This window comes from Eubalaena glacialis, chromosome 1 (genome assembly GCF_028564815.1).
Source record: "Eubalaena glacialis isolate mEubGla1 chromosome 1, mEubGla1.1.hap2.+ XY, whole genome shotgun sequence".
Lineage (NCBI taxonomy): Eukaryota > Metazoa > Chordata > Mammalia > Artiodactyla > Balaenidae > Eubalaena > Eubalaena glacialis.
This window is the reverse complement of record NC_083716.1, coordinates 232,915,901-232,929,552: the sequence shown is the minus strand read 5'-3', so window position 1 is coordinate 232,929,552 and position 13,652 is coordinate 232,915,901. Positions and strand designations below refer to the sequence as shown.

The 13,652-nt window shown below is 38.9% G+C and overlaps 2 protein-coding genes across 9 annotated transcripts in view; one reads left to right on the top strand and one right to left on the bottom strand.

The window, feature by feature from the left end:
* DIS3L2 (DIS3 like 3'-5' exoribonuclease 2) overlaps window positions 1-13,652 on the bottom strand; it is a 378,405-nt gene that overhangs the window by 272,511 nt on the left and 92,242 nt on the right. The window lies entirely within an intron of this gene.
* Window positions 1,368-3,202, top strand: LOC133101188 (T-complex protein 1 subunit theta). The gene has a single exon (XM_061205866.1). It carries the CDS (start codon window positions 1,420-1,422, stop codon window positions 3,064-3,066), a length of 1,647 nt encoding a protein of 548 aa, XP_061061849.1. The 5' UTR covers window positions 1,368-1,419; the 3' UTR covers window positions 3,067-3,202.

The window sequence follows — 13,652 nt, the reverse complement described above, 5'->3', positions numbered from 1 at the left end:
CGGGTTCGATCTCTGGTCAGGGAACTAGATCCCACATGCTGCAACTAAAGATCCCGCATGCCACAACTAAAGATCCCACATGCCCCAATGAAGATCCCCCACACAGCAACAAAGATCCTGCATGCCGCAACTAAGACCCATTGCAGCCAAATAAATAAATAAATATTTTTTTTAAAAAAAAGACTCTATGACACTCAGAGTGAAACCACTGGGGGAAGCATGTAAAATATAAGTGACATGTCAATAAGAGAGCAAGGACAGAAGGTGAGTTCACTAATGGAAAGGAATATTTAAGTTAATTTTATGACCAAATCTGCTTGTGTTCAACTTGACCAGTACAATTACAACATAATTATTTGATTATATTTGTATACTGGTCAAAGGTAATGCAGAAGAATGCTATTAATTTTTTCCTTGTTTTAAAGTAAACACTTTATTCAATATTCAATATAATCCATTTTTACTTATACACAAACAAGTACACAAATCATAACTATAATATGACAAATGTTTACAGGGTAAATACATACACACATAATTACTACAAGAAATAGAGTATTACCAGTGTATTAGTTTTCTATGCTGCCTAAAAACTTATCACAAACTTAGCAGCTTAAAACAAGACATTTATTATCTCACAGTTTCTGTGGGTCAGGTGTCCAGAGGCATGGCTTACCTAGGTCCTGTGCTAAGGATCTCACTGGGCTGCCTTTAAGGTGTCACCTGAGGTTGCTGTCTCATCTATGGCTTAAGGATCAAGGTCCTCTTATGAACTTGAATCACAGTTGACAAATTTCATTTCCATGCAGCTGTAGAACTCATGGCAGCTTGCTTCTTTAAGGCCAGCAGGAGAGTCTCTCTGACCTTTAGACCTTCTTCTAAAGGGCTCACCTGATGAGGTCAGGCTCAGATGGATAATTTCCCTTTTGACTAACTCAATGTCAATCGATTAGGGACTTCAATAGCATCTGCAAAATCCCTTTACCTTTGCCAAATAATGTAAACTTACTCATTGGCACAATAGCCTATCATATTCACAGTTCCCACTCACACTCAAGGGGAGAGGACCACATGTGGTGTGTATATCAGAGGAAGGGGCTTTTGAGAGCCATCTTAGGATTCTGCCTACTAGACTCAACACCCTGGAAACCACTCTCTTGCCCTTTTTGGTTATTACCCCTTGCAAGATAAACATCCTGACAAAAGCATAAAATAGTTTTACATGTTTATAATAAAGAATCATACCACAAATATTCTTTTGTGTTTAGCTTCTATGGCTCAACGTTTGTGAGAGTCACACTTAATTGTTCCACATAGCTGTATTTCATCCATTCTTGCAGCTATATAAAAATCTATTGTAGCCTCGCTTCCTCCGGAATATTCTGAGCGGGCGCGTGAACTGCTCCCTGCGTAGTGGCTATGGCTCTCCACGTCCCCAAGGCCCCGGGCTTTGCCCAGATGCTCAAGGAGGGAGCGAAGCATTTTTCAGGGTTAGAAGAGGCTGTGTACAGGAACATACAGGCTTGCAAGGAGCTTGCCCAGACAACTCGTACAGCATATGGACCAAATGGAATGAACAAAATGATTATCAACCACCTGGAGAAGTTGTTTGTGACAAATGATGCAGCGACTGTTTTAAGAGAGCTAGAAGTACAGCATCCTGCTGCGAAAATGATTGTAATGGCCTCTCACATGCAAGAGCAAGAGGTTGGAGATGGCACAAACTTTGTACTGGTTTTTGCTGGAGCTCTTCTAGAATTAGCTGAAGAGCTTCTGAGACTTGGCCTGTCAGTTTCAGAGGTCATAGAAGGTTATGAAATAGCTTGCAAAAAAGCCCATGAGATTCTTCCTGACTTGGTATGTTGTTCTGCAAAAAATCTTCGGGATGTTGACGAAGTGTCAGCTCTACTTCATACCTCCATAATGAGTAAACAATATGGTAATGAAGCATTTCTGGCCAAACTTATTGCTCAGGCATGTGTATCTATTTTTCCTGACTCTGGCCACTTCAATGTTGATAACATCAGAGTTTGTAAGATTCTGGGCTCTGGTATCCATTCCTCTTCAGTATTGCATGGCATGGTGTTTAAGAAGGAAACTGAAGGTGATATAACATCTGTCAAAGATGCAAAAATAGCAGTGTACTCTTGTCCTTTTGATGGAATGATAACAGAAACTAAGGGAACGGTATTGATAAAGACTGCTGAAGAATTGATGAATTTTAGTAAGGGAGAAGAAAATCTCATGGATACGCAAGTCAGAGCTATTGCTGGTACTGGTGCAAATGTCGTAGTAACAGGTGGCAAAGTGGCAGACATGGCTCTTCATTATGCAAACAAATACAATATCATGTTGGTGAGGCTGAACTCAAAATGGGATCTCAGAAGATTATGTAAAACGGTTGGTGCTACAGCTCTTCCTAGATTGACGCCTCCTGTCCTCGAAGAAATGGGACATTGTGACAGTGTTTACCTCTCAGAGGTTGGAGATACGCAGGTGGTTGTTTTTAAGCATGAAAAGGAAGATGGTGCCATTTCTACCATCGTGCTTCGAGGCTCTACAGACAATCTGATGGATGATATAGAGAGGGCAGTAGATGATGGTGTTAATACTTTCAAAGTTCTCACAAGGGATAAACGTCTTGTGCCCGGAGGTGGAGCAACAGAAATTGAGTTAGCCAAACAGATCACATCGTATGGAGAGACATGTCCTGGACTTGAACAGTATGCCATTAAGAAGTTTGCTGAGGCATTTGAAGCTATTCCCCGGGCACTGGCGGAAAACTCTGGAGTTAAGGCCAATGAAGTAATCTCTAAACTTTACGCAGTACATCAAGAAGGAAATAAAAATGTTGGATTAGATATCGAGGCTGAAGTTCCTGCTGTAAAGGACATGTTGGAAGCTGGTGTTCTAGATACTTACCTGGGAAAATACTGGGCTATCAAACTGGCTACTAATGCTGCTGTCACTGTACTTAGAGTGGATCAGATCATCATGGCAAAACCAGCCGGTGGGCCCAAGCCTCCAAGTGGGAAGAAAGACTGGGATGATGACCAAAATGACTGAATGGCTAGATTTTTACTGTAGGTGAAGGCTATGTTTGTAGTAGTACTCTAGGCATTGCCTGATGTTTTCATATTCTCCTAAATTAAGAAGTGTTTTGTGTATCTTGTATTCTCGGCTGGATGATACAATAAACATGTTGTTACTATCAAAAAAAAAAAAAAAAAAAAAATCTATTGTATACATGTACCACAATGTATGCAACCATGCTACTACTGATGAAGATTTGGGTGGTTTCTAGTTGGGGCTATTTTATATAACGCTGCTTTGAAGATTCATGAACATGTTTTGGCGCACAGATGTATCCGTTTCTGTTGAGCATATACCTAGGAATGGAACTTCTAGGTCATAAGGTACCCGCAGCTTTAGCAGGTGATAGCAAGCAGCTGTTCAAAGCGGCCATACTGACTGAGATTCCTACTAGCAGTGTATGAGAGTTCCAGTTACTCTACACCTCACCAGTGCTTAGTATTACCTGCCCTTTTCAATTTAGTACTTTAGGTAGGTTATGAAGTGGTACTGCATTACGGTTTTGTCTTATACTTTCCTGATAACTGATGAAGCTGAGCATCTTTTTATAAATTTATTGGCCATTTGGATATCCTTTATTTGTGAAGGTTTTAAGTCTTTTGCCCATTTTTCTATTTGCTTGTTTTTTTCCTCAGTGATTTGTGGGAATTCCTTATAAACCAGACATGAGTCGCTTATTGGATAGATGTGTCGCACATATTTTCTCCCATTGTGTAGATGAATATTAACTTTGCTTATGGTGTTTTTAATGAACAGAGTTCTTTAATGTACTCCAATTTATTAGGGTTTTTTCCCCTTTATGGTTAGTGGTTTTTGTTTCCTGTTTAAGAAGTCTTTGCTGCCCCCAAGGTTATAAAGATATGCTCCCATGCTTTCTTTTAAAAGCTTTACTGCTCCCCTTCTATATTTGTAATATATTTGTAATACAGATCTGTAATCCAATCAAGAATTTATTTTTATGTATGGTGTGAGATAAGGGTCAGCATTCCTTTTCTCCATGTTGGATATCCAAATTGAAAAGATTTTTTCCCCCACTTCATTGCCTGGTCACCCCTGTCACAAATCAAGTGGCTGTATATGAATGAGTGTTTTTCTGGACTTTCTACTCCATTCATCAGCTTATTTGTCTCTGCTTGTATCAACACCATACTGTCTTAATTGTGCTCACTTTATGATAAATCTTGATGTTGGGTAGTGCAAGATCTCCAGCTTTGTTCTTCAAAATTATCTTGGTTAGTTTTGGCCTTTACACTACTTAGAATCAGTTGGTCACTTTCCACACACATATAAAAATGCTTGCTGGGATTGTGTGGAATCTATAGATCATTTTGGAAAGAATTAACATTTTTACCATATTGAATCTTACAGTCCAAGATCATTTAGCTGGGGCATCTTTAACGTCTCTTGATAACATCATGTAATTTTTAATGTTGAGGTCTTACATTATACTTATGAATATAATGAAATCTTTCATTATATTTATCCTAAGGTACTCCTTTTTATATGCTAATGTAAAGGGTATCATTTTTTTAATGATTATTGGTTTGTTACAGATATACAGGAATACAAATAATTTTTGTAGGTTGACTTTGTATGCAGCAGCCTTAATTCTTTTGGACTTTTCATGTATAAAATCAAGCAGTCTAAAAATAATGACTACTGGCTTCCTTTCCCAACCCTCTGTTTCCTTTGCTTTACTGCATTGACTATGACTTCTAGTACAATGTGGAACAGAAGTGGTGATAACGAGCATCTTTGTTTTATACCCTAGACTATCAGAAGGAAAGTTTTCAGTGTTTCACCATTAATTATGATGTTTTGTAGGTTTTTTTGGTTAAAAGTCTTTAGCAGATTAAAGGGGTTTCTTCTATTACTAGTTTGCTAAGAACTTTTATCAAAAATGAGTATTGAGGGCTTCCCTGGTGGCGCAGTGGTTAACAATTCGCCTGCCAATGCAGGGGACAGGGGTTCGAGCCCTGGTCCGGGAAGATTCCACATGCCGCAGAGCAACTAAGCCCATGCGCCACAACTACCGAGCCTGCACTCTAGAGCCGCGAGCCACAACTACTGAAGCCCGCATGCCTAGAGCCCGTGTTCCGCAGCAAGAGAAGCCACCGTGATGAGAAGCCCGCGCACCGCAACGGAGAGGTAGCCCCTGCTCACCACAACTAGAGAAAGGCCACGTGCAGCACAGCCAAAAATAAATAAATAAAATAAAATTTTTTTAAAAATGAGTATTGGGAGTTCCCTGGTGGCCTAATGGTTAAGATTCCAGGCTTTCACTGCTGAGGTGGTCTGGGTTCAATCCCTGGTTGGGGAACTGACATCCCATGAGCTGCATGGCATGGCCCAAAAAAAAAAAAAAAAAAAGGGTACTGAATTTTACCAAGTACTTTTCTGCAAAAACTGAGGTAAATCATATGATTTTTCCTTTTCTTCTATTAATGTGGTTAATTTTATTAATTGAGTTTTTGTCCATTTTTAACCACTTTATTGAGATATGAATGACATGCAGAAAGCTGGACATATTTAACATATGTAAGTCAATAAGTTTGGGGATAAGTATACATCCAAAGAAACGACAACCACCATCATGAAGATCACAGATGTATCTATCTCCTCCCAAGTTTTTTTCCACCCACTTTAATTTTATTTTTATTGTAAAAATACTTAAGATCAACCCTCTTAGCAAATTTTAAGTATACAATATAGCACTGTTAGCTATAGGCACTATGCTGTATAGCAGCGATCCCCAACCTTTTTGGCACCAGGATCCGGTTTCGTGGAAGACAATTTTTCCGCAGACTTGCAGTGGGGGGTGGTTCAGGCAGTAATGCAAGCGATGGGGAGGATGGTTCATGCGGTAACGTGAGTGATGGGGAGCGATGGGGAGCGGCAGATGAAGCTTCGCTCACTCAACCGCTGCTCACCTCCTGCTGTGCGGCCCGGTTCCTAATAAGTCATGGACTGGTACCGGTCCACGGCCTGGGGGTTGGGGACCCCTGCTATATAGCAAATCTCCAGAATTTATCTTGCATAACTGAAACTTTGTACCCTTGGACCATCACCTTCCCTATTAACTGAGTTCTGAGTAGTAAACCAACCTTGCCTTCCTGGTATAAATCCCACCTGGTCCTAATATATAATACCTTCTATATATCTATGGATTCAATTTCCTATTGTTTTACTTAGGATATTTCCATCTCTGTTAATGACAGAGATTTTCCTGTATTTTCTTGTATTGTCTTTGTCATTTTTTAATATCAAGAATATTTTGGCCTCATAAAACATTGTTCTATTCCCCAGAAGAGTTTTTTAAGACTGATGCTATTTTTCATCCTTTAATATTTGGAAGCGTTCACTGTTAAAGCCATTTGACTCTGGCATTTACCTTGTTTAAAAAAAATGAATTAAAGATTCAATTTTTTTTGCTAGATATACAGCTATTCAGATTTTCTATTTTTTCTTCTGAACATTTTGTTGGACATTTCAAAGAAATTTGTCTATTACATCTAAATTTTGCCTTTACATTTGAAAAATACTTTCGAAAAATACTTTCACTGGGTATAGATATCGAGGTTGGCAATTACTTTCTTTCTGTACTTTAAAAGATACCATTCTATCATCCTCTGGGTTTCATCAGTTTCATTTGAAAAGTTAGTGGTTAGTCCCACTGTTGTTCCTTTGAAGGTATCTTACTTTCCTATCTCCTTTCAAGAGTTTTCTCTTTGGCTTTTGCAAGTTTTATTGCAGTATGCCTACATATGATTTGCTTTGTATTAATCCTGTTTGGGCTTTTTCAAGTCTCTCAAGTCTGTGGCCTGACGTCTTTTGTAAGTTTGGGAAAATTCTTGGCCATTTTTCCTTAATATAGTGTTTGAGTCTCATTCCCTCTCTCCTTTCCTCCTTGGATCAAGTTATACAAATGTAAGTTTTTCTTAGTGTCTAATATGTATTTTAAGCTCATATGTGTATTTTCTCCCCTTTTATTTTCTCCATACCTCAGTCTAAATATGTTTTACTGAGCTATTTTCCAGTCTATTAATCCCCTCTCCTGTAGTATCTAATTTGTAGCTAAACACATATGTTAAGTAATCAATTTTTTTTTCATTTCTAGAATTTCTATCCATTCTCTTTCTGTAGATACCAGTTCTCTGGTGAAATTCTCCATTTTGTCATGTATTACCTTGAGCATATTAACTCTTTTATTTATTTTTTTTTTTTGGCTGTGTTGGGTCTTCATTGCTGCGCATGGGCTTTCTCTAGTTGCGGCAAGCAGGGGCTACTCTTCTTTGCAGTGCATGGGCTTCTCATTGCGGTGGCTTCTCCTGTTGTGGAGCACGTGCTCTAGGCACGCGGGCTTCAGTAGTTGTGGCACACAGGCTCAGCAGTTGTGGTGCACAGGCTCAGTAGTTGTGGTTCAGGGGCTCTAGAGCACAGGCTCAGTAGTTGTGGTGCACAGGCTTAGTTGCTCCACAGCATGTGGGATCTTCCCGGACCAGGGCTCAAACCCGTGTCCTCTGCATTGGCAGCATTGGCAGGCAGATTCTTAACCACTGCGCCACCAGGGAAGTCCCTTAACTCATTATTTTAAAATCAATTTCTAATTAACACCAAAATCTGAATTATCTGTGGGTGTGTCGCTTTTGGGTTTTTTTTTTTCCTTTTTAGGTTTTCTATTATTTGTCTTGTCTCCTGGCATATAGGGTAATTTTTCTGTTAAATGATAAGACATTTTAGATGCAAAATTATAAATAGAAGATATTCTCTTCTTCTCAAGATTCACTTTTTTTTAAGCAGGCAGTTAGAATGGGGATGGATTACCCTGATGGAATCAGAAACCAAGATGACTTGAAGGTGGATTTTCTGCCTTTTTAAAGTAAACACCAGGCTTCGCTGGTGGCGCAGTGGTTAAGAATCCACCTGCCAATGCAGGGGACACGGGTTCAAGCCCTGGTCTGGGAAGATCCCACATGTCGCAGAGCAACTAAGCCCGTGCGCCACAACTACTGAGCCTGCATGCCGCAACTACTGAAGCCCGCGCGCCTAGAGCCCATGCTCCACAAGAGAAGCCACCACAAAGAGAAGCCCGTGCACCACAACGAAGTAGCTCCCACTCGCCGCAACTAGAGAAAGCCTGCGTGCAGCAACGAAGACCCAATGCAGCCAAAAATAAAATAAATAAATTTTTAAAAAAATTTTAAATAAACACCATCAGCCAAATGCTTTTACTGTGGCTAGAAATTCTAGGGTACAAAATATATACAACACAATAAACGAATTATAATTCAATAACGGGTCAAGAGTTCATGGAACTTATAAAACGTAAGACTGCAAGTGCTTTGGGCAGTTCCTATATTATAGATATTCTTCCATATATATGTATATGTCCATATACATACATGAATTTTATCTTTCTTGGTTTTTCTCCTACACTAATCCTGGTCCAACTATTTACAAGTACCCTCCAACTCCCTAAAAAATTCCCCCTGCAATGCATACAGACACATGTGCACATTCTGTGTCTCAATTCACATTAAGGATTCGAGATGATGGGCTAAAGAACAAGGAAAGAGGAAGGGAGCAATACCCTTTCCCAATGCAGCTTCTCAGAAACGACAGCTATCAGTGGAAAGCTTCAAGGCAAAATGCAAGGAAGGAAAATAAAATGAAAGGTGATTCATTCTTTAATCAAGTTTACACCTCAAAAGGTTATTTGGTACCTCAAAAAAGGTACCAAATAACCCTAAAATGAATGAGTTCAGGGAAGTCATTTAACTTATTAATTCTAAGACAAAAATCATACTATAAGTGTATAATACTAGGACTGGTTTTTCTTTCCCCAAATGAACTTAGCTAAAGAGACAACTTATCTTCTGCTGAAAGAACAGAATTTTCCTTTCGAATTAGAAACAGCTAAAAAGCACCTCTCACTTTTGCATTTGTTAAAGCAGTTTCCAAATGTTAAGACATTAGTTGTTAAACCTCCTTAGGGTTCCTAAACAAAGAAACAAAAATAGGTTTTGAAAACAAGCCTCCCTGGATCCATTCAGGCCTAACAGATGGTATAAACTTTCCGTATGTTCCATGAGGGCAGCACACTGTCTGTTATATTCTATGACATATATATTCCTTTATCTGGTGCACCACAGACGTCCAAAATAATATTTGCTGAACGAATCATCACATCAACAAGTTAAGAATAAAGGAGACACTAACAGATATATAAGTACCTCCTTGCCTTAATTTATTGTTTAAAAAAACACACCTTTAAACTACTTTTTAAATAATTTAATAATAAAGCTGATACCAATATATCTTCTAAGTTTTTTCAACCTTAACAGAAATAGCTTGAAGATGGAAGTATGAACAAAAACCCAAAGTCAAGAATTTTCTGACTTAGGGACTGACTTTTCATCTGTTGCCACACATTGCCCCCTCATGAATTAAATCAATATGCTCTGGCCTGTTTAGAAATGAGTACATGAATAATGAAAAATAAATACTACAGTTTAGTCCACCTTACAAATAATCTATATCTGTAATATACAGTATTTACAAAGGAACTAGAAGAGTGCTTATCACAGAATAGGACTGAATAAATGGTAGCTGCCACTTTTAACATCATCATATGGTGGGAGTCATTCATAATAAGCAACACAAATAATACCCAGAAGAAAACATCAAATACCATTGGAATGTGAACAAAAATAATATAAAGGCTCTATAGTAAGGGATGAAAAACATCTGAAGATTTTTCAATTCAGTAAAACAGCAACCTTGGGTAACAACTGTGGAGATATAAAGTAAAGGTTCCCAGAGGCTAAAACCTGTGAATCCAGTCTTAAAAGGTGAGTCGGGAGAGAGGGAGAGATATAAGCAGAAAATCGCAAGCAAAGGAAACAATGGCTGTGAAAAGAAAATGCAGGCATGCAGCTACACAGTACTTATTCAAAGACCTCCAGTCTGTGGTGCCCAAAGTCTAAGGGTACACTGAAGGTTGTCCAAGAGGGCAGAGGTCAGGTCATGGTAGGCCTTTATGTCACACAAAGGAATAAGGATGTAATTGGTAACAAAGGGCTAGATGACTCTAGTCTGAGCTAATATTAACTGAGAAATAGGTGAGCTACAGCATCTGGGCCTTGGGGAGAAAAGAGACTACCCTGGAACAATTTATTCTACAACCACACTTATTTAATTCTTTAAACCAAAGGAAAGTAAGATGAAAACAAATAAAAAACCATCTGTAAACAGTAGTGAAGAAACATTACAGAAAACATTTACAATCAACATAGTCCATCTTGGATATTCAGCGGGGATAAATTACATCCAGCTCCCATGTGCAAACAACCAGCAAACCTAACTTGATCCAGGGCTGTTTTCTCCTACAATTAAATTTAGTTCTTAAGAAAACAAATTTCTGCTTTGTAAGACCACTAAATTTAGTGAATTAACCCTGTGCTTTTTAGTCACAAAATTTTACATCAAAAGAAACAGTATCAGTCATTTTTCTCATATTGTTTGGAAACACTAAAATTGTTCAAGTATTTATTCCCCACCCACTGTATGTCAGTTACTGGGCAACTAGATACAAGGGAAAGAAAGTGAAAAAATGAAACTCACATTTTAAAAGCACCTACTTGCCAGACACTACTTTAGGTGACTGTAGCTCATTAATCCTTACCAAGAAACTTAAATAGAAATCATATTTATAAATGAGGCCTCTGAACCTCAGGATCAATAAGCAAAGGGTCTAGAATGTGGACCCCAATCTGACTCAAAAAGCCCATGCTCTTTCCAGGATGCCATGAATATAAACATAAATATGACACAATGCTTGCCCCCACCAGGTTAGACTTGGGAGGAATATATGCTTATATTCCTTAAAATGTATAGTTCCCTTTGCCTAAAACATTCTCCTCTTGCCAGAATTTTCTTTTGGCAAACTCTCCTTTTAAACTGAAATTCAAATGTCATCTATTCTAAGAAATTTTAACCGATTTCCTTAGGCAGAGCTGTCCCCTTCTCTCCTCTGAGCTCTGGCATCTGTGTTCAAATCTCTTTTAAGGAATACTATGGGTGCTCTGTTTACATACCTGATTTCAGACTGATCTGCAAGTAAATCAAGGGCAGTCAAACATGTGTTCACCTTTGCATCTTGGCACTAGCCTAGTGCCAGGCACAAAGTGGCCAATCAAAAAATGTTGGGTAAGGAATGGATGGTGGAAATAACCCAGAGTAGTGCCAGTTTAAACTCTGAGTGTACATAAAGACTTCTGTGGAAAAGAATATAAAGGAAAGACAGCTCAGGGCAGGAGAATGGGAAATGTCTACAACTGGAGGAGGAATAAGAGAAATTTAACTACGAAAGAACAGACCAAGAAGAAGACCAAAAAAAAAAAAAAAAAAAAAAAAACAACTGGGCTATAGAGCTAATGGGGCATTATCACAAAAAAAAGATAGAAATCAATGGTGTTAAATCACTATAGAAAGCCTAAGGAAAATGAAAACTAAGACAGTGACCAATGAAAACTGCATAGGTCAGTGATGACCATGAAAAGAACATTAGCAGACTAGTGGGTCAGAAGCCAAACTGCAGACAAAGGGGCAGTGGGTCCAAAAAACCTGGCTGTAAGGAAAGAGGAAAATAAATAGGAGCGTGGAAGAAAAGTGTGCACAAAACAAGGATCTGTACACTTAGAGAAATACACCCCTGCCCCTGACCTGAGAGTACAGATTCAGCCTTATGTTTCTGTATCCACCAGAAAACTGAAATCATGCCCAACACAAAGTGCCAAAAAAGAGAAATAACACATCAAGGAGAGACAGCTAATAGAGAAGATGATTAAACCAATATTCAAACTATCAATAAGGTCAAAGATGGATGCAAAACAAAAAGGTAAAAGTTAAAGAAATAAATGCAAAGTCTTTTATTGATTTAATTATTTAACTAAAGGATGGCTAAGACCTGGTAGTACATGGATATTTTGTTTTTTAACATCTTTATTGGAATATAATTGCTTTACAATGGTGTGTTAGTTTCTGCTTTATAACAAAGTCAGCTACACATATACATATATCCCCATATCCCCTCCCTCTTGCATCTCCCTCCCACCTTCCCTATCCCACCCCTCTAGGTGGTCACAAAGCACTGAGCGGATCTCCCTGTGCTATGCGGCTGCTTCCCATTAGCTATCTATTTTACGTCTGGTAGTGTATATATGTCCATGTCACTCTCTCACTTCGTCCCAGCTTACCCTTCCCCCACCCCATGTCCTCAAGTCCATTCTCTACGTCTGCGTCTTTATTCCTCTCCTGCCCCTAGGTTCTTCAGAACTTTTTTTTTTTTTAGATTCCATATACATGTGTTAGCATACGGTATTTGTTTTTCTCTTTCTGACTTACTTCACTCTGTATGACAGACTCTAGGTCCATCCACCTCACTACAAATAACTCAATTTCGTTTCTTTTTATGGCTGAGTAATATTCCATTGTATATATGTGCCACATCTTCTTTATCCATTCATCTGTCGATGGACACTTAGGTTGGTTCCATGTCCTGGCTATTGTAAATAGAGCTGCAGTGAACATTGTGGTACATGACTCTTTTTGAATTATGGTTTTCTCAGGGTATATGCCCAGTAGTGGCATTGCTGGGTCGTATGGTAGTTCTATTTTTAGCTTTTTAAGGAACCTCCATATTGTTCTCCATAGTGGCTGTATCAATTTACATTCCCACCAACATAGCTATCATTTGAATAATTTTCTTAGGTAATAAAGCTAATCTACTTTCTATACTGTACTTCAATAATATATTATTTCAACGACGACAACAATGACAACAGTAAAAATAATAATCAACCTCCTTCAACAACAGCAACAAAACAGCCCGGGTATATCTAACTCTTATTAAGTGCCCACAATTTTTTTTTTTTTTTTTTTTTAATTTGGCTGCGTTGGGTCTTCGTTGCTGCACACGGGCTTTCTTTAGTTGCAGCGAGCGGAGGCTACTCTTCGTTGCGGTGCGCGGGCTTCTCATTGTGGTGGCTTTTCTTGTTGCAGAGCATGGGCTCTAGGTACATGGGCTTCAGTAGTTGTGGCACGCGGGCTCTAGATCGCAGGCTCAGTAGTTGTGGTGCACAGGGTTAGTTGCTCCGTGGCATGTGGGATCTTCCCGGACCAGGGCTGGAACCCGTGTCCCCTGCATTGGCAGGCCGACTCTTAACCACTGCGCCACCAGGGAAGCCCCACAGTATTTTTTAAAAGGGAACTTTTGATGCTCCAGAAGTAACTCACAAAACAATAAACCAAAGGGTCATCATTTTACAGGCTAGGTAACAGATGGGGTGCCATTTTGAAATATCCCAAATAGTGACCTCCATGTGAAAAGGAACAGAAACAAGACAGTTCATACACTGCTCATACAATAGACCAACTATCAAAAAACAGATCTTTTCAGGGCTAAAATTGTGTTTATATTCACCAGACTAATTCCTTTTGGATCAGAAAAGTTTGGGGACACTGTATTTTAGTGATCTACATTACAAAAATCATTTCTA

Bases quoted from the DNA above. Each gene is read 5' to 3' on its own strand.
- LOC133101188 (XM_061205866.1), top strand. From the start codon at position 1,420: ATGGCTCTCCACGTCCCCAAGGCCCCGGGCTTTGCCCAGATGCTCAAG.